This window comes from Coloeus monedula (assembly GCF_965178545.1).
Source record: "Coloeus monedula genome assembly, chromosome: 7".
NCBI lineage: Eukaryota > Metazoa > Chordata > Aves > Passeriformes > Corvidae > Coloeus > Coloeus monedula.
This window is the reverse complement of record NC_138787.1, coordinates 13,589,909-13,610,889: the sequence shown is the minus strand read 5'-3', so window position 1 is coordinate 13,610,889 and position 20,981 is coordinate 13,589,909. Positions and strand designations below refer to the sequence as shown.

Genomic DNA, 20,981 nt, shown 5'->3' with positions numbered 1-20,981 from the left:
TAGGTGGCTTTGTATTATAATTTATTTGTATACAATCATAATGTACCCTGCCTCTGGGTACAGTAAGTTGAGTGCTGCATGTTCCCTCAGACACAGAAATAGTCCTGTAGTATGATGGGGCTATTTGAAGTGATGAAAATGTGAATGAAGGAAGGAAAAAAAATACAACAGCCTGTCAAATAGATTTTGAAAAAAAAGTATCAGTCACAGCAGTTAACTGCAACAAAAACTTAGATGGAGGTGGTGGCAGTCTGATTAGTCTCTAGCAGATGGAGGGCTCTTCTACTGCATGAGCACCTTCAACAACAGCTTTCACACACTTGGCCATTGTCTGTGATGCTCTACTGATGGAATCTGTAAAAAAAGAAATCCAAACATGTCAGTGCACAGACACAATACAAAATAAATTTAGTACAAGACTGGATACAAAGAGGATAAATAAAATCACTTAGTTGAAAATACAGTCTGTGCTTTATGTAAATTCCAAATAATTTTACTGAAAAATTTTGTTTCTTCCAAAGACTCAAATCCTGTGTATCTTAGCAGAAAGCTTTAAATTAATCGTAAGAACCTTACTGTAAAGCTAAGTAAAATGTTCTGCTGATTTCAGAAAGGAAAGCCCACACTATACATACCTGTCATATAAAAGTCTTTTATTGTGAGCTGAGGTGGAACAAGAGGATCAGCAAGAAGCTGTTGCTTTGCTAACTGTGGTAAGAAAGGAAAAGAAAGTCACCTTTATGATAGGAACTTGTTACCAAAGCATTTGTTTAGTGAATTCTGCATTCAGTGTGTGTCAAAAATGCTTCTCATACTACATATGAAGATTTTTTTAAAAAAGCATTATGCTATATATAACAGCACTAAATCATGCCAAGATGCTTCAGTTTTGCTTACCTTTGCCAATTCATTTGCCTGGATGAAGTAGTTAGCTTCTTCCACATCATCATATCGAACCAGATTGGGTGATACTTCTTCCAAACGCTTCCGTATTTGATCAAGGTTCTCATAAGGCAAGGTCAAACCAGCCAACTAAGAGATTCACAGAAAGAAATGCCATCAAGTCTAGGGATTTAATTTACAGTGGTTTAGATTACCAATCCATTAACATCCCTAAGGTAAAGTGAGGAAAAGTCTACACTCCTGAAAACACAGGCAGTTAGAATGCACAAACTGAAGCAAAGTCACAGTGTTCTGTTGCACTTCTGATGCCTACATAGTCAACACTTCCCCATGTTAAAAACCAGGCTGTCCTGTTTGCTATACACAGGATAAAAAGAAAAGAAGTACTTTTCTCCTTCCATACTTGCATTTTCCTTAGTTTACCACCAAAGGTGATAAAAGTTGATGCAATTATCAATGCATCTTGTTCCCTGTGAGTAGTGAGCACGTATCTGACCTCATCTAATGACACCAGATCCTGGCCTCAAGAGTCTATGCTGTTTTCTTTCTAAAAAACAAGAAACTGCATGCTCCCACCAGCTTCCTCTAAAGCATTTCACAAAGACCTGCAAAATTTGCAGAGCTTTCCCATTATGCATTCCAACAACATACAGCAGCCACAATAATAGAGCAATCCTCAAAAGGGAAACAATATGATTTAACTCACAGAATTAACACAGGATTCAATACAAAACATTACTTCTTAAAACTGTGTTTCCCTGAAAATCTACCTTTTTTTTACATTGGAAAGTGTTTAGCAAAAGGAACTTAACCTCTCAGTGTATTTTTATTAGAAGCAACTTAAAACAGCAACAGTACCTCAGAGACAGCCCTAATAATTTTCCAGTCTTCCCTCGCCATCCCGGGAGGTGTTACTGCTACTCTGGTCTGCTGGGCCCGACCTTCAGTATTTACATATGTGGCTGCCTTCTCTGTGTATGCTGCTCCCGGGAGAATAACATCAGCCATGGGAGCTCCCACATCCCCATGGTGCCCTAAATACATGGGAAGAAGAAACAGTACACAACCACATGAGACGTAAGTAAGTCAAAATAAAAAGAAATGCTTTACTAACACAGAATTTCCGTGTTCCCAGAAAAAAAGGATTTTCTAAGTTTTGCTCAGCCAGTAATCTGAAGACTGTTAGGCTGACTGCTCTGAGGTCTTACTTGCCTAACACATTGGGGAGAATGAATGGACTACAAGGAGGAGTAAATGGTACTTCAGTCTCTATAGTCACTCAGATTTGGGAGGTTCTTGGAACAAGTATTGTTAGATTAAGGTCATGTTTTGGTATGATAGAACAGCTGGAAACTAAAGCTGTTTTGTCTGCCAGGTCTGAAGCTATGTTTCTGAAGACCTATACTGGTTTATATTCCCTTATTACTCATCAACTGTCTCCCATCTTTACCTAAGAAATAGGTAACCAGTATCTCAGTTATGTGTTAGAAGTTCCGCTTCTTGGCGGAAAACAAAGGCTGAAATTCCTCAAAGGGTTTTATGCCACTGTTTATGCTTTTCTCCAACACTTCTTAATTTACATGTACTAATTACCTTGATAGATGATAAAACAGTCCTTTGGCAAGTCTTGACGTGTTATACAACCCGAATCTGCTCCCAAGAGATACAATACTTTGGGAGGATTTTTCCTAATTGCCTCAACTCCTGGTTTGAAACCCAGGTCCAAAGCAGCTACTTGACTTGCAACCCTGTAGGAACAAATACATCATGACTTAAGTTATGTCAGAATTCTCCCTCTCCCATCAGAACAGACCTAACTTCTTTTTCTGACTAAATATTTTGAAGGGATGTAAAGAGGTTCCTAGCAGTAACAAGACAAACATGAAGCTTAAAGGCAGCTGAAATTTTTGACAGAGTATCAAGTTAGTTCTGCATTTTGACAACCTGACACCATTTAAAGTTTTCACAGGCAATGTCACCTATTTAAGATGGGAGAGCAAGAATAAAGGTGCACATTGAAAGTCAGGACCTAGCAGCAGGCAGCTTACTGGTGAAGCTTGATGCTCCAGATGACATTTGAGCTATGAATGGAACTCATCAGGCCTTTAATTCAGGGCACTCACATGGAAGATGAAAGACCAACCCTTGGGCCATCACTACTCAAAATCATCAAAGACTTAAGACCACTATTTCATCACTATTCATTTATTCACACATAAAAATACTTTTAAAAGAATGAAATAATCATTCTCATTTTCTGGCAGTCTTCCTTTTCCAAAGCAACAGTTTTGCATAATCGTCCATAATCAGGTGCCAGTCTTATTTAAAAGAAAAAAGATTCTCTCTAGAGTACAGTCTTCCAATGTAACTCATTTTGTCTGACACAGACACAGGTTTCAATAAGTTAAGTTGCTTTTTACACTTAAGGTAGAACGGATGGTGCACCATAAGTACAGAAGTCAATATGAAAGACTGCCAAACCACACTCGTATCATGAGTGTTCTTTAACTCATCAGTGTTTTGGTACTAAATATTTCAGTTTCAGCAGCAGAATGTTATATTTAAGTTTCCTTCAGAGGACCAAGCCCTGCTCTAACTATACTAGTTTTACATCAATGAAGCCACTTTTGGCAGAAGAAATTTGTTGAGTCTCCGGAACCGAGTGCCATTACATTTGTTGAAATAATTTTTCCTTTACAGAGATGGTCAATTTGACAGTCAGAATTTTAGAAAGGGAGTGGTGGAGGATTGTCCAAGAGACGCTTGTCTATTTAAAGGAGTAATAACCTGATAAACTGAATAGCTAAGATTAAAAACCCTCAGATGAAAATCTTTGAAGCTTTTCTATTAACTATTCAGTTGAGAAGCTGTACAGTAAAAGGAATGTTAAAAAAACAAACAAACCATATTATTTAAATATGCTTGCCATTTTGTTTTTCTTCCTCTAGATAAAATGCAGTCATTTAGCAAGTGACACTGGTCTGCTGTGCATCCTACTGAGCACTGTGGTAGATGTTTTTAAACTCTCTTGTAATCTATGCCTAAATCGAAACCTTAAATTCTACATTTGAATATAATAAATTAACAAAATCTCATGGAGAGCCTGAAAAGTTTGCCAGGTCAAGGAATCCATTTCTATTAAGAAGATTTTGCTAGCTTGTACTTCAGGTTTGTATATTCCCTACAGGTTTTAACCCAATAAGTTGCTTGTGTGTATACAAAGCAATCTGTACACATACATTGTGGTAACCCGTGCAGTCCAACGTGCAAGCAAGCTACTCCCAAAAAAATTTTAAAGCAAACCTGTGTAGGATGTTCATGACTTTCCAATCAGCATCAGCACCACTCTTGGCCCTGGCATTCTGTGCAATGGTGGAAACAGCAGCATGGATGGCAGCTCCGTCACTGCGCTGCAGGGCTGCGCTTCCCACCACCACCATCGGCTTTTTGGCATGGTCGAGGACCTATGCAAGTCAAGAACCAGAAATTCATTCCACAGCTATGAAGACAATTCTTGATACAGAAAATGTAATAAATCCCAAAATTTCTCCATAACTCTTCCATGCAAATCTACAGTTCCAAAATGGTCATTGTTTCATTTAGAGATAAAGCCAAGAGAAACTGCTGTAAAGCAGAAAACTACCTTGTAAACACAGAACTGTGCACTCGATAACCACACATTTAAGTGGAAACAGCAAGGCCTGAAACAGCCTGTTTTATGTCAAGAACTATTCCAGGAGTTTCCTGCACTGCACAGTTTTGCACACCTGAATATATTACACAGTTTATACATATTTGGTGCACACTAATCATTACCTCATCTCTGCATTTGATTAAAAGCACATAACCTCATCTACAACATGGTACTTTTCTTCAAATCTGTCTCTGGGGAATTCAGATTATTACTCAATATCTGTGGAATTTAACAGTCACATTCTTAAGTTCTGTGTACCTTGGAGAAGGCATGTTTGCCAGAAGCAATGTCCTGAAGTATCTGTGGGGAGTCTCCTAGATGTTCATAAGTGTAGGTCAAATTCACAGGAGAGCCGACAAGGGCCACTTGCAAGTCATTGTGAAGCCAGCTGAAAAGACAGCAAACATTTTATAAAAATTTTAAAAATACAGAGTTTTACCCAACCAAAGCCACTAATTATAACTTCAGCAGTAACTTAAAATAGGATTGCAAAGGAATTTAAATGGCATTCACTGTTTTCTTAACATGCAGTTTAGCTTTATTCTGACTTAAGCAAACCTAAAGGTTTTTTAGGATTATTTCTCTAGATATGTTCCAGAAACAGCACAGCAACACACCTTACAACAACTTCACAACTCAATTCCCTCCTCCCCTCAAACTTCTGCCAATTCAGTTTTAGAAATCCACTTATTTCTTAGATAAACACAGAAAAATTTAGCTAGCTGATTAGCCATTTTTTCTTTTCTGCAGCTTCTCATGGCACAGACTTATAAAAATACATGAAACATATACATTCAAAAGCCTCACTGCATTTTCTCCTCTCAAAATTTCAACATCATTACTGTTTAAAATTACATTATCCTAGCATGAAGAAGGACAGGGCTTTTACAGACCTCACTTGCCTCATACTGACATATGTTATTAAAATTGAATTAGCTATGTTCAAAAGTTTGGGAAAGCCACACTACTTGGCAAAGAAAATGTTAAACTTGAATGACTGCTTCTAAACTCAGCACATCTGATTTGTTACAATACAAGAAGCAGTAAACCAATGCTGAAAATAAATCTGCAAGGAATATGCTTCAACAGACTTCTATAAAACAGAGAATCTGAGGTGTCTGTGTAATGTAACAAAGGAATAATGTCTGAGTAGATGAACTTAATGTAAAATGTCAAAGTGAGAATGAACTAGCTCTACACTATAGGGTACTACCCTTTTTCCACACATAAATAACCATTCCCATTACTAAAAGGTGAACTAAATCCAATGATCCCATCTGAATGAATGCTCTCAAGTTACTGCCTGCAGCTCCAACCAAGCATTCTATCAAATCCAGATGGATTCACATGCTTATTTGCCACCAAGGAATACAAACCTCTTTCGAATTCTAGCATTAAAAAGCGGTGCCTCAAAGCGTGGATTGGTGCCAACCAGAAGGAGGACATCTGCCTCCTCCACCCCAGCAATCTTAGTATTCAGCAGGTAGTTAGAGCGTAAATCCGTGCTATAACAAAAAGACGTAAGAAAGAGGATGAAAATTCAGTAGAGGGAAGGAATGGTAAAGATTGTAGATGCTCAAAATACTTTTTCATCTTGGGGAAAGAAAGAGAAAGAAGAGATTTCTCAATCCAAATTACTAATCATAACTGTACTAAAGTTTTCACACCACAAATAGAAATAGACCAACTTATCCAGCTCACAAGAGAGTAACTGGCTTTCAGTAACTCACTGGTAAACTGCAGCAGCCATACATACAGTACAACATGGGGGTAAAGCATGCAACCCTTGCTGGAGTAGAGATCAACTATGCATCAACTTACAATCCATAAATACTCTCTATATGTGAGTATTGTAAATTCAAATAAACACTGCATCAGCAATTGTTATCCCTGCTAATTTCAGAATATTGCCTTGAGATGATCTGCAGACTGGAAAGTTTATTAACATACTAATTACAGACAGACACTGCCTGTCCTCTTACCCAGCTCCAGCAGTAGGGAAGATCTCTTCAGTGCAGAGTGTATCACAATTCACTCTATTCAGTAGGTCTTTCAGAGCTATTAGTGCTTCTGCATCCACCAGCCCTCCTACAACTGCTGCTACTTCCTTACCGTCAACTGCCTGGAGCTGGAGAGAAAGGAAGCATAAACACAAACAAAAGAAACCACTGAAATAAATTCTCATTTGGCCCAGGTAAATACTTGTCATATTAAGGTGTGCCAAAGCCAGCAGTGCAACCACTGGCCTGGAGTAGCACAAATGGATCAGTGGTGTCTGATTCCTGCCAGGCAGCAACTCCAGCCCCTTCAGAACTCACGATAAGGAAAGAAGAGCTCTCTGTATTCTATGCAGGTCTCTCCTACTTAAGTCATCACTCAGATGTAGCTAATTCTCATTTGGTATGGTGAGAGAGGAAGGTTGGTGAATGCTTTTATTTTAACAAAGCCACAGTGCAGACAGAATACAAACTTCCCTAACACAAGCTCTGGTAGTAAACTTAAGTCAAAGGCATTATCTGAGAAGCAAGAGTTTTTGTAACAAACCCTGCTACTGTAGTATGGGCAAAAACATCCTTGAGGAAAGTTCAATTACAGTTATTCAATTCTACTTCACCCACATAAAATTTTTAATCAAAATCCAGAGCAGTCATGCAGCACTTCATTTGAGCTGCAGAATCAATCACCACACAGAGAAAGCACTGAGGAAAGCACAATTCAGATATAAGTAATACAGATTTAATGTCTTTGATGGCAAAAGTGGTGATAGCACAGTTTAAATAAATTTAAAGATGTCTTCAGATAGATCAGAGTATTCGGGAAAATTGCTTCCTCCTAAATTTCTGAAGAAACAGTTTACTCTCCTATTTAAATAAAAGTAATTTCTCTCCCAATGCTCCAAATGAAAGCAAAGGTTCTTTAAAAGGTCCAATCCATGAAACAGGAAGTATTAGTAAAAATGAGAGATTTATGAGGAAACACAATGGATTAGCAAATGTTCCCCTCTAACCTTAAAGAGAAAAGCTTTTTTGATATAACCCATTTGATATTAATATTCGTAATACATCCAGCTTTAGAAATTAATTTTAGACTACTTCTATTGAAAACCGTTCTTACCACACCAGCAACACGAGCTAAAACATCCTCCCATGAGGCATAAACAAACACTCCTTTCTCATTTTTGATCATTGGCTGAGTAAGTCTCTGACGCTTCAGACCATCATAAGCAAACCTAAATGAACAACAAGAATATTATAAAAGAACAAAGATAAAGATAACTGTGTATAATTCAGTGAGTTTTCTAATTGCAAGCTTTTAGAAAAGAGAAATATTTCCCCTGAAAGTTTTTCTTCTCAAAAACACACAAAGCAACCAGTAATACAAATAAGTTACTGTGAAAATAAGGTACAAAAATCAGAACATTAGAAAACTCAGCAACTTCAATTATAGAATTAAAAAACACTTTACCAATTATTTTTTTTCACTGTAGCTTTACAATACTAAGAGTTGAATCCCAAAGTCAGTGCTACTGTGCACATTTCTCGTTCTGCAAAGTGTGCCTTTAATGCATGTATAAAGACGTGGGTACAACCACATCCACACACCTTGTTTTGTCAGATATCCATTCCTCATTGATATCTTCATGCAGCCTTGGCAAAATTCTCATCACTTCTCCAGTTCTTGTGCTCACTACGATGTTGCTTCCAACTGCATCAAGCACATCAATTGACTCTACCTTCCTGTTTAGAAGAACAAATGAACCATTTGCAGTCTTTCATATCTAAGTAGCAACAGTGTCTTATTTTTGGCCTGAATAGAGTTAATTTTCTTCCTAGTAACTGGTATAGTGCTGTATTTTGGATTTAGGGTGAGAATAGTGTGATAACACAGGGATGTTCTAGTTGTTGCTAAGCAACATTTACACCACATTAAGGACTTCTCAGCTTCTCACCCAGTCCCACCAGCAAGGAGGCTGGGGGGCACAAGAATCTGGGGGAACACAGGCAGGACAGCTGACCCCAACGGGCCAAAGGGATGTTCTGCAGCACACAGCAGCAAGCTCAGCATATGAATGAGGGGGAAAGCTGGCTGGGGGCTGCTGCTCCAGGACTGGCTGGGCAGTTGCAGTGTGCATCACTTGCTTTGCATATACTAATTCTTTTATCATTATTATAATTTTCTTTTTCTGTCTACTAAACTGTGTTTATTTCAGCCCACAGATTTTATCTTTTTCCTCCCCAATTTTCTCTCCCATTCTCCAGGGGGACTGAAGTGAGCAAGTGGCTATGTGGTGTTTAGCTGCCTGCTGAATTAAATCACAACGATTTAAGCAGTCCTTTTAAGCACCCAGTGGGGGCATGAAGAGTTGAGATAACAACAGATCTGACCAGAGTGTGTGAAAACGACTTTGTTACAAGTATTCATTGTATTAGTTTAACGGGCGGTAGTCTCGGAGTTGCTGCACACGTTCTCAGAGCTGTGTTATGTAACAGCTTGCTGGCTGGATACATTCCCTGTTTGCTGTTTACCATCTCTGGAAGGTGGGTTAAGGATGTCATTCTGTCATAGTGTGCTACACTGGTTTATGACAGGACAGAACTGCTGGTCCAGAGTCTGATCCGGTGCTTGCGCTCAGCATCGCTGCCGGCTCCGAGCTTCGGGAGCCCTCCAGCGGACACTGTTGGTAATTACACCCTCCACCTTCTCGGAGAGCCGATCTGTGGGGAGACACCTTCCTCCCTCCGCCTTCCCCTGCTCCTTCAGACTCATTGCAATAGCTTCTGAGGATTTGGAATGTCCTTGGGATGCTCAAACCAGCATGCCCCTATGTTCGAGGCCAGGCTGGATAAAGTCGTGAGCAACCTGGTCTAGTGGGAGGTGTCCCTGTGCATGGCAGGGGTAGTTGGGACTCCGTAATTTTCAAGGTCCATTCCAACCCTTAACATTCTGTGATTCTGTCTCCTGAATGTGTTTCAGGTCTTGTTTAGGGTTAAACAGCTACTTAAGAAAATTGCACGGAGATCTGCTCTGAGGCTGGACAGCTTAGTTTCACAAGATAGTTTAAATAGTATCTTCAACAATTACTCAGTTAATGAATTTGTATTTTCCTTTATACACATCTTTTACTAAGCCATCAGCACAACCTACAAGTCAAAAAACATTTAAGGGTAAAAATAAGGGAAGAGCAGTCTAGAAGCTATAACATTCTTCCTTTTCTTAAGCTGTAAGTAACAGAACTTGTGTTAGATTCAGTCTATGGAAAAGTCTACCACAAAAATGCAGAAAACAAAAATCAGAGAAAACCCTTGGTATCACAGATGGACATATTTTAAGATAAGGTGTAAGACACAGAGAAAGCTGTGTCTTCAGTATGAGTTAAGACACCTACCTTGTCTCCCATGGGCGTGCAGTAAAAGCATATGGCTTGGAGGTAAGAGCACCAACTGGGCAGATGTCAATAATATTTCCTGATAACTCAGACATAAACATTTTTTCAACGTAAGTACCAACTTGCATATCATTTCCTCTTCCGGTTGTTCCCAAGTCATCTACCCCTGCAACCTCACTGGCAAACCTGGTAGATGCACAAAGAAGGAGAAACATTGGAATGTACAACTGCAACACAGAACATTTTTCAGCCCTCATCTCATTTTCTTAAGATAAAACATTAGTTCATACACCTGAAAGAAGAAAACAATTGTTTAGATGCATTAGTCAGTGCCATCACATGCAGGAGCATCTGCAGAATTTCATTCAGAAAGGGCTACAAAAACTAGGGGGAGTTATATCAAAAAACAGAACAGTTCCGTACTCACTGTATAACACAAACTGAGTCCAAGATTAGTCCTAACTAACAAGTTCTTTCTAGAACTAGTTGGGCACATTGTATTCTTTTCCATCTGGCTCAAGTTGGCTGCTACTGCATCTCAGGACTACAGAACAGCACAAATATAGCTACCAGAGGCTATCAAAAATAAACAGATCTTACAACTGTGGCTGAGGAAGTCACATATCCATTCTGGCACCAACACCATGGGACCAGTTCTGCCCTGCAGAACTCTGATTTCACTTTCATGTATTGGCCATCTCTCTATTTCCTGTCTGGTAGCTCCAGGAAACCAGCTATCAGTCACTAACAGAAATAAAAATTTTAAGTACAATCAGAAAAGAAAGTTTTTAAAAACTGACTACCCCTCATGGGGTTGCTTTCACTAGTAACAAACTGACACAAATATGCCTGCTCAGTACTCTCCTCAGTGAAAAGTAAACGTTACCTGATGCATCGAGTGCACTGTATACACCGAGTCATGATGGTTTTGACTAACGGGCCAATGTTCTTGTCCTCCACAGCACGTTTGCCCTCTCTAAATCTGCTCCTGTCACTGCCAAACATCATTGATTGGTCCTAGAACAGACAACAGAACACACACATATCCAGGCTGCTGGATATGCACAATTTCATCTAAGACAAAAGTATTATACATAAGTCTACACAATTTAATTGGATGTTGTACCTGTAGATCACATTCTCCACCCTGATCACAGATAGGACAGTCCAATGGGTGATTTGCCAGCAGAAACTCCATTACACCCTCTCTGTTAGGTTGAGAGAATGAAGTTAATGTCAACTTAACACCATTTAGCAGATAGTACAACTAATCAGCCAAAGGAGGCTAAAAGAAAGGTACCTTGCTTTCCTGGACTTCTCAGAGTTTGTCAGTATATTCCAGCCTTTCATAACTGGCATGGCACAAGCAGCAACTGGCTGCAATCACCATAAAAAGCAAGCATGAATACAATATATTTCTTCTCAGCATGGGCACAAACCCCCACTCCCTCCCCCATAATTCTAACGTAGGTATCCGTTATAAATAAATAGAAATAAAGAGGTCTGCAAGGGAAAAAAATATCTAACTGATAAAGTCTCTAGAAGCCATATTTAGTAATAATCTGCTATATAAAAAGGTTAAATTAGTTATGATTTATTTAACGTTAAAAATTCTACCATTTCCGGTCCCAATTCAAGCAGTTACAGCATTAAGAATGTCAGTTGTAACAGGTACAAGGCAAATCAAAGAGCTTCAGCAGACATCTGGAAAACCTCTAGAGCTGAAGTTCAGAGTGTGAATAATTTACAAGACATTTATTTGCACAAAGCCTGTATAAAGTCTTGGAATAAAATTCTTTTCGAGATTACTGCAAGATGAACAAGAATGCCTGCTCAGTAAGCAAATCCCTCTTACTTTTCAATCCCATTGTGACTTCCACCTTTAGTGATAACCCAACATTTCCAGAGACCCAAAGCTCAAACTATGGAATTGAAGTTGGGGTGACCTAAAGAATTTTAGGTGTGAGTATAAACGTGTAATCCAAGACTGAACTTCAAAAGAAAGTGCATAGATTTCTTAGTACTGTTGAAGACAGTATTCACTCCTGAAATCAACTATTTCCCAAGAGATATCAATGCATTAAAATAGAAACTACTAACTGCAATCTTTACTTAGAACGCAGATGGTTATCCTACAGCTGAATTCATACAGTATCTGAAGTTTATTATTTATGTAGTATCAGCTGAAAATGCATGGCTGAAGCTTGAACTACAAAGCATAAAATGCATCTAACTGCAAACACACAGCTATCAAATGCTCATATCCAACAGCAAGATAATCCATAATAACCTGAGAACTGACTCTGACCCATAGGCAATCCCTGCTGTCCAGCAGGGAGATGAGAAAAAAAATGCTTTGAGCAGCTAAATGACAACAATTATTTACAATATTTAAACTAGGACCAAGCACAGAAAAAAATTCCTACTGAATTCCATATTGCAGTTCCTACGAAACACAAACAATACCTTTGGAGCTTTCTCTATTTCCACAAGACACATCCTACAGTTCCCAGCAACAGAGAGACGATCATGGTAACAAAAACGAGGTATCTGAACTCCAGCCTTTTCACAGGCCTATAAAAAAATAAGAAACAAAGGAGAATTAAATCTTAGTTAGACTTTCCAGCTCCACCTCAGAAAACACTAAGCAGCTTTTCAAAGAATAATACTGTCAGTGCTCAAGAATAGAGTGCATTGACCTTTCATCTTAAGAAGTGACCATAAATAAAAAATTGTGACAAAGCAAAAAAATGCCAAGATATCAATTACAAATACCGTTTCTCTAACCTTTGTAAATGATTGAGGAAATGAGAACTGACCCCTCTTTCATTCTTTCCTCCAATAATAGAGACAGTTCTCTGTAACAGGGCACTAACAATATAAATAACTTTTTTAAGAACACAAACACTCTTTAAAGAAAAGTGCATCAAAGCAAAAACTGAAAAACATAAAGAGAGCAACAACAGGCATAATGATTTCAGATAATTCAGCAACACCAACACTCTGTATAAAGGTACTCCAGCACAGTCGATCTTCAACTTCAGCAGACCCCAAACTCAATGACAACATGACAGAAGAGGAGACAGGAGGACAGAGCCAACAAACTTGCAGAGAACAGATGAAGACAGCCTTTCCTGCATAAAACCCCCACAGCTGATGGGGCTTTACAGGATCTATGCTACAGCATAACAGCTATGCCTGCCAGAAGAAATACCACCAAATTTAATTAAAAAAACCCTCTAACAAGATCTAATTTTTCTGACAACTTCTACCAAAAGCAAAAAGAACCATGTCAGCAAACCTGAAAAGCTAATTTGAAAAAATAGCACTTAAGAAAAATTTATACTAGGTTCCTGCTGGGGGCATTCTAATGCCTAAATAAATTAGGAACTTGTATCCAAAGAACAAAGGCTACATATTGAAATAAATTATGTACTTTAATATTCTAACTCACTATACACATCCCCATTTAATGGCTCCTTAAAAAGAAGCTTTACTTGACACTTAAGCCTGAAAGGCAACAATGCTCAGTACAGGCTGGGAGATCCAGATTCCCTTTCTTCCCACACTAAGAATAATAAAAGCAACTAAGGATGAGCACTCTGAATTGTAACAGCTAATAACTAAAAGGAGACAATCCCTCATTTAACCAAGACACGCTGTAACAAGACTTTACAAAATTTACGGGTTCTGAAAGACTACGAGGTCACTTATTGTTCAGAGACAGAAGTTCAACCAGAATTTATCAAAGTCTGTTATTGCATTGCATAAATTTTTGTAGCTGGGATTGATGCTGCATGCATCTTCTTTCAGGCAACCATAGTGTATTTTTCTTTTTCATACACTGAATTCCTCCACGGATTTCTGTCACATGAAGTTGCATCACAGTCAGTTAAAACAGCCCTAAAGAATTGCAAGAAACAATGTAAAGGTGGGTAGGTTTCTGCTGTGTGGAATAGAACATGCTGCCAAGAAGTGAGATGGGAAGTCCCAGAAAATTCAGAATGCCATTCCCCACACCTGCAGTACTGTGGTTCCCGGGTTCACCAATACAGGATGGCCATCCACAAACACCTCTATTTGGTTGCTGGCTGCTGTTGCAGTTGTACGTCCTGAAGGACACGGAAAAAGAAAACAAAACCAACTTGCACTTACTGCTAGATGCAAACCATCAGACCCCACACTCCTGATTTTAGTTATACAGTGCTGATAGAACCCCAGTTCTACAAACAGTGCAACACAGAATCCCTTAGCCTGCAAACCAAGCATGCACACGTGCCCTTCAATAAATAAACTGCACCTAAGTTTATCACCACAGACCCAGGTATAAACTACACTTACCACATACTCTGGAGGACTGGGTGACCCCAGCTAAGGTCCTGGGGACAGCAAGCAGTCGAAGCATGGTGCTTTAGTAAAGAGAGAAAACGGCACTGTTGTTATTAGTTTGAATGTCTGCTGACAAGTTTTAAACAGGCAGAGTAAAAACTTCTACAGCAGTTGGAAAGGAGCACGTATATACACCTGTATGTACGCTTATGGGAGACTGAGTTACCGCCTTCAGACGCCAAGATATGATTCTTTAGCAATTTATACACACGCATAGGAACGTCACCGAGCGGCCTCTCCGCCTGCAGCGGAGCGCCGGCCCCTACCCCGCTCCCTCACGGACCCGACGGCGCAGCTCGGCGGCGGCGGGCCCGGTGCTGCCGTCCCCGCGGCCGAGGGCACGACCGGCAACAGCGCTACACGACGTACGGGTCACCTTGGAGGCGCCGCTGCCCGCTGGGCAGCCCCCGGCCCGTCAAGGACACCGGGAGCGGCGGCGGCGGGCGGCGGCGCCCGGAGCAGCGGCAGCGGCACCGCGCCCACCGAGCCCGCGCCGCAGCGGCACCGCCGTTACCTGGCGCAGGACGGGCGGCGGCGCCGCGGGACGGCTGCGCTCCGCCTCGGCCTTTATGGCGGCGGCCTCGGGCCTTTCCGCCGCTGCCCTCAGCCACCTTCGGCTATCTCCGGAGCCTTCTTCGGCAATCTCCGGAGCGAACCGCTTCGGGTATTTCCGGCAAGTAGTCGGCGAACGATGGCAGGAGCAATTTCCGCCACTAGCCCACAGCCTTTTCGGCCACCGTCACACGCACTGCCCTTCTCTCGGCAATTTCCGTCCCTTTCCGCTTCTTTCTTCGCCTAACTCCGGCAATTTCCGCTGTTGCCAGCGGGGCGGGGTGTGGCAACAGCACAATGTTACAGAACCCTGTAACGCCGCAAACCTTCCTAAGGTTTATAGTCAGCCTCGTTTTTACTACTCCGATGCTTCCCCGCACCTCTGGTGGCCCGCCCGCTAAACGCCCTGCACTGCAGCAGCCGAGCCGTGAGGAGCTACCTCGCGGCTCGCTCTCGCGGAAGGATATGCTTGCGCGCAGTCTCGCGGAGGGATACCGGCGCTATATAATGCCGGCGCAGGCGCGGCGAGGCCCTTTCCCGCGGCGGTGGCGGTCGGGGCGGGCGCTGCGTGTGGGCCGCGCGCCGCCGCCATGGGCTTCGGGGACCTGAAGTCCGCCGCGGGCCTCCGCGTCCTCAACGACTTCCTGGCCGACAAGAGCTACATCGAGGGGTGAGAGGCGGCGGGGGGGTTCTGGGGTGCGGGGAAGGTGAGACGGGCCTGGCGGGGACAAGCGGTGGGGACGCGGAAGGGCCCTGAGTCACCCTGGCAGCTGCACGGGTGGCACTGCTCGGCGGCCACCGCTGCTCCACGTGTTCCTGCGTGCCCTGAGCAGGGGGTTAATTTGCCATGTTCTCCGCAGGTACGTCCCTTCGCAGGCTGACATAGCAGTTTTCGAAGCGATCGCTGCCCCGCCGCCTGCAGACTTGTTCCATGCTCTCCGGTGGTACAATCATATTAAGTCGTATGAAAAGCAAAAGGCGAGGTATGGTTAAACTGCGAAGCTGCAATATCTCCGCAAACTAGCCTACAAATTGTTGGGTTTGTTCGAGTTGGAACAGAACTGGTTTCCGGTAGTACCACGTGGCATTTTGTGTTGTTGGAACACAGACAGTTCCAGAAGTAGGGCAGATCTCTTCTATGGAAGACAAAATTAATGATTTTTAGTACAGAAGGACATGGAAAGAAGGGGAAATATAAAAGGAAATACTATGTCTATTTTTTTTAGTGATTTTAAGTGTTCGTGAAAGGTGCTGCATTGACATCCATGGAGACTGCAGGCCTCTCTAAAAAGGTAGGGTCATGGATACGAATAGGTAGGGTCAGTATTGCTACACTGCTTTTTCTGAGCCTCAGTCCTCTTCAGAGGAAACTCTTGCAGAGATGGTTGGCTCAGTCTCCAGTCCGCTTCCGAAGCTTTTGTAATGCTGAAGGCGACTGAGGTTCTAAAGTGGTTTCACAAAGTCCGCTCTAGAAACCACTTACGGTTCCTGAAATCAAAAGCCAGTTTTATGGCTCCAGTAACAGCAGTTCATATTAGCAATACAACTATGAGCTTATTCTAAGATACTAGGACTATGTGAGCTACAGAAGGTAAATTCAGGGAGTTCTGGTCCCTTGCCCTGTTGAGAGTGAGGGTTTAGGGTAAAATGTTCACTGAAAGATAGGAAAGTAGCAGTTACCTTTCAGTAATGTGTTTTCAGTCACTTGCTAGTTCTTAAACAAGTGAAAGTAGTTGTAGAGCAAGAAGTCGGTAATTCCTTCTAGACAGAATGTAGTGCAGGTAGAGGATTCCAGTAAGAAAGCTTTTCGTATCCATGTGCTACGTTGGAGTAGCAGTGTTGGGCAGGATCGTACCAGCTTTGACGAGCTACAGCAAATCCCATATTCACAGATTACTCATCTGGCATGTCAGGAGCATTGGGGGCTGTCTTTCAGGAGGTTCTGATTTCAAGTAGCACAACTGGATTTTTACTCTTTTTAGTACAAGGTTTTCATTACAAATGCGTTTGTAGATGCACTGATGAACTGGCAGTGATTGTACTGACATTTTAGTAGGTTCCTAATATTTGTATTTTTCTTTCAGCTTACCAGGAGTAAAGAAGGCTTTGGGAAAATACGGTCCTGCTGATGTTGAGGATACAACAGGTGTGGCCACAGATAGCAAAGATGATGATGACATTGACCTTTTTGGATCTGATGATGAGGAGGTACTTATGACCTTTTTGTATTATTTTTATTGCTTTTTACAAATAAATGCAGGTATGCAGATTTTCACCTCGACCTAGTTACTTACACTTCTGACTTTGATAACAGATCCTTCTTGGAATTCTCAAGTGTATCTTATCTTTGCAGAATAGGAAGCTTGGAAGGTAAACCCTCAAAATTTAGAAAATAATATGTTGGAATGGGTGACCTATCCAACTTTGACTGGTTACATGATGAGTAAAACAAAAAATCACCATCTTTCGGCTGACAGTTGTGATGATTTGTTTTTATCTGAGTAGATGCCGGTCAATTCGGTAGGGCTTTGGAGATGGGGGGGGTTTGGTGCTTTACTGTAACTGCAGATTTCTCCTTCAGGAAAGTGAAGAAGCAAAGAAACTGAGGGAAGAACGTCTGGCCCAGTATGAATCAAAGAAGTCCAAAAGTATGTATGCATGCCAAGAACTTCCTAATCTTTTATGCTTGAGTTAATTTTCATGCATTTGAACAGGATGGCTGGAAACACTAATTAACTGTAATAATAGATCAGCTTGACTGAATGAGACAGGAGTAATTGGCTTCACTTGAATTGCCTGTGAACTCAGCCTTCCCACAGCAAATGGGAATGTTAGCGGGCCTTTTGCTGTGCTTTGTACACTCCTGCTGCTTGTTCTTTCCAGAGACTGAGCTTCCTACATAAATCGAAATAACTTGAGGATTTCCTGTGAAAGTTTAGAGAAACTGCTGCAATGCACAAGTTACTCCACAGCTACTGGTCTGGAACTGTTCAGAACTGTAGCAGTTGCAGTATTCCCTCTGTGGAAAATAAACTGTTACACAGCGTTAAGCTCCTTCTCAGATCTTCTGAGAAGGACTTCCTATGTAACAAACACTGTCAGCTACTTAAATCTGTGTTCTTTTACGGGCCTGTTCCTCAAGAACGTAGTGTATCTATGTATTGAAAGTTGGGATGTACACAGCTGCAGTACTTCAGAAATGTACATTGGTTCCAGAGGCCTGTTACAGCTATGTGAGCAGCTTCTTGTTCATGAAATTGGATAAGTTGCTCTTGTTAAACTAGTTTGCAAGTATATCAGTGAGTTTTTGAAAGATTCCTTCCTTTTCATGGTGATTTCCTTCCCCCAGAACCAGCTGTTGTTGCCAAGTCATCAATCTTGCTTGATGTGAAACCTTGGGATGATGAGACAGACATGGCCAAACTAGAGGAGTGTGTTCGAAGCATTCAAGCAGATGGCTTGGTCTGGGGATCTTGTAAGTATGGGGAAATACCAGAGCAGGGAGAGGGAGAGAGTGCAGTCCCTTGGGATAGTGTATGACTAGTTGGACTTGCAGTCACTGCTTGCTGATCTCTGAAAGGCAGGTAGCTAAAACGGGGGAACTGCAATACTGCAGTACTTCAGTGTCTTCATATGGTCAGAAAAGGTGTATTAGTGCAGCGTCCTGGTTAAGATTTGAATACAGGTTTTGAAAGCTGTAAAACTTCAGCTCTGCTATCCTGCATCTCCCTGTACAACTGTGGATGCAGCAAACAAACTCCCATACCACCCACATCACTGGTTTTCTGTCCACAGAAAGAAACCCTTCTTCAGTCCATTGTAATGAATGCTGGGTTGTTAATTAGATGGTCCATAGTGTGGAACAAAGGCTGTTTTTATGTATTCCTGCAAATGGCTTTGGTCAGTTCAATCTTAGATTGGTGTTTTTAAGAGATTCCACTAATAAAAGAGTACTAAATGCCTTTTTTATTTTGCAGCCAAGCTAGTACCTGTTGGCTATGGTATCAAAAAGCTTCAGATCCAGTGCGTTGTTGAAGATGATAAAGTTGGAACAGATATGCTGGAAGAGAGAATAACAGCTTTTGAAGATTATGTACAATCAATGGATGTAGCTGCTTTCAATAAGATTTAAGTCTTGATATATCTAGAATAAATGTTGTTGCAAAAAATGTGCAGTGTCTGTGCTTAATTCAAAATCTTAGAGTAACCCAGCTCACAAATGTAATGTTTTCTGAATGGGTAAAGTAGAAGCTGGAACTGAGTTTTAAGGTTGCTCTGACACCTCACTGTAGTACCCAAGAACATGAGTGGAGAAAACAGAAAATTTACATTTACCATCACTTCAGAGTTAACATGGCTTTAAAACACTGAAATGCTGTTTGCTCCATCTGTGGAGAAATTGTTTCTTTGGAAATGTTTGTAATTTCTCTGGATGGATGGTTTTGAGGGAAGAGCAGTGCTCAGTCAAAGGGCAAGTAATGTTTTAGTGGGTAAACGAATTCCTTTTCTTCCGTGAGGGTGGTGACTAACCAAATACATCATGGCCTTTGCTGACAATTAAAACTCCAGTGAGAGGGAGATGAAGCTACATCCAAAATGACTGCAATGCTCTAAAGATGAGGCCTGACACTACCCTGGTACTTTCTCACCTGTTCTGTGATGTAGAGGGGTTGTTTGTTTGTTTGGGTTTTTTTCTTGGTTGGGGTTTTTTTGCGGTTTGGAAACATTTGCAATGAAATTCGTCGAGTTGTGTGTCTTTCTTAAATAGCAGTTAATGTTGAGGAGGAGCCGCTTCCATGCGGGGTGCGGGCGGTGCCTCTGGGGGGCGCTGCGAGCCCAGCGCTGCCCGCGGTGCGGCGCCTGCCCCGGGCAGGGATCGGGAATGATCCGCGGGCTGCAGCCCCTGCAGCTGTCTGACTCGCTTACGTGATAGGCTTGACCCGTGACCATGACTGAAACAATAAAAAAATAGATGAAAATGCAAATACATAAAGGATATAAAAAGTAGCAAAATTAACATCAGTTTGAGCTGTTTGCTCCAGATTGGTTTCTAGATTGATTTTGCCTTTTTTTGTAACGATTGAAGAACCTATCAGGAATAAATTGTTTCCCAAAATCTATCCATAGGAATGATAAAAAGTTAAAAAGCTGTTGAAGTTGTGGAGCTTCTAGACAAATTCACAATTCTAGGCCTTGCATTGGACTGACAGGATTTATTGTGAGCGTGAACTGGAGGCCTTTTATGTGCCACACTGGTCTCTGAGATGAACATGCCCAGTGTCAAAGCCTGACAGCAGCAGCTTAAGTAACTCCTTTTGTTGTTTTTCTCACAGAGCATCTGTGTGGTTATCTGGCACAGCAGCTCCTCTTTCTCCTTGTTTAAAAGTTTGCCAACTTCACACTATGTAGGAGCTTTGTTTATAATTTGTCTCAGAAAAAAAAATCTGCCTGCTAGAGGTTTAAAGCACGGTTAAAGATCTGAAAGTGAATATTGTTACAGGCTCACTTGCCATCTTCCATAAACCTAGCTCTTAAACAGTACCCTTTCTGTGGTAATTCTCCAGCTGTTGCTTCTGCTAAATCATGTAGCTTAGTTTTACCAATTCTGTCATGGTGCTGTTACAAGCAGGAAATTGGTAGATGCCATATTCAGAAAAACAAATTTATTAAAAATTCTGCCTCAAAAATGCAGGTTTTATTATTTCGGCCATCACTGTTTCTGACCTCCCATTCAATGTGCTACTTACCTTGATACTCTTTTCTTGGCCTTCAAATTAAAGCCCGAAGTGGATAAAACGTTTGATTTATATATGGTAACTTTGTCAAAATACAACACTAAGTTATCCATGTGACCTGCCAGACCGGATTTGTGTGTTACATTTATGCTAAGCATGCTCTACAAACTCTTTGGTTCTTGAGATTTCTTTTGTGTCTTGGGTTTTGGCAAGGTTTTTTTGCCCCGATGTTAAAAGGAAAGTTGCTGCACAGGAACAAAACACAAAAAAGCCTAGAGAACTCAGTCTTCCCATGGAGAAAATAGGTAGGCATGTGGGCAAG

General features: G+C 41.3%; 2 protein-coding genes across 4 annotated transcripts; one reads left to right on the top strand and one right to left on the bottom strand.

The window, feature by feature from the left end:
• Positions 1–15,316, bottom strand: NDUFS1 (NADH:ubiquinone oxidoreductase core subunit S1). Of its 3 annotated transcripts, none has more exons than XM_082285332.1 (19): positions 14,887–15,316; positions 14,325–14,392; positions 14,004–14,095; positions 12,450–12,557; positions 11,284–11,360; positions 11,110–11,191; positions 10,870–11,000; positions 9,984–10,169; positions 8,200–8,334; positions 7,712–7,826; positions 6,580–6,725; positions 5,974–6,102; positions 4,856–4,985; positions 4,207–4,367; positions 2,497–2,651; positions 1,762–1,937; positions 898–1,032; positions 636–708; positions 1–354 (listed from the first exon to the last, which is right to left on the bottom strand). In XM_082285332.1, the coding sequence occupies exons 2-19, from the start codon at positions 14,386–14,388 to the stop codon at positions 263–265; spliced, it is 2,187 nt and encodes a 728-aa protein (XP_082141458.1). In that variant the 5' UTR covers positions 14,389–14,392; positions 14,887–15,316; the 3' UTR covers positions 1–262. The 3 variants fall into 3 exon arrangements, with proteins under 3 accessions (XP_082141458.1, XP_082141459.1, XP_082141457.1); XM_082285333.1 differs by lacking the exon at positions 14,887–15,316 and adding an exon at positions 14,656–14,729; XM_082285331.1 differs by lacking the exon at positions 14,887–15,316 and adding an exon at positions 14,508–14,649.
• Positions 15,317–15,462: 146 nt separating this feature from the next.
• On the top strand, positions 15,463–19,093 carry EEF1B2 (eukaryotic translation elongation factor 1 beta 2). The gene is made up of 6 exons (XM_082285087.1): positions 15,463–15,594; positions 15,785–15,907; positions 17,009–17,132; positions 17,506–17,572; positions 18,274–18,399; positions 18,902–19,093. The coding sequence occupies exons 1-6, from the start codon at positions 15,515–15,517 to the stop codon at positions 19,054–19,056; spliced, it is 675 nt and encodes a 224-aa protein (XP_082141213.1). The 5' UTR covers positions 15,463–15,514; the 3' UTR covers positions 19,057–19,093.
• Positions 19,094–20,981: the final 1,888 nt, after the last annotated feature.

Bases quoted from the DNA above. Each gene is read 5' to 3' on its own strand.
- NDUFS1 (XM_082285331.1), bottom strand. From the start codon at position 14,587: ATGCGTGTGTATAAATTGCTAAAGAATCATATCTTGGCGTCTGAAGGC. The intron at 11,361-12,449 runs GTATTGTTTGTG...TGGTGATTGCAG, and splicing joins AAATAGAGAAAGCTCCAAAG to CCAGTTGCTGCTTGTGCCAT. The intron at 10,170-10,869 runs GTAACGTTTACT...TGCATCTACCAG, and splicing joins CAGTGCACTCGATGCATCAG to GTTTGCCAGTGAGGTTGCAG.
- EEF1B2 (XM_082285087.1), top strand. From the start codon at position 15,515: ATGGGCTTCGGGGACCTGAAGTCCGCCGCGGGCCTCCGCGTCCTCAAC. The intron at 15,908-17,008 runs GTATGGTTAAAC...TTTTTCTTTCAG, and splicing joins TATGAAAAGCAAAAGGCGAG to CTTACCAGGAGTAAAGAAGG. The intron at 18,400-18,901 runs GTAAGTATGGGG...TTTATTTTGCAG, and splicing joins TGGCTTGGTCTGGGGATCTT to CCAAGCTAGTACCTGTTGGC.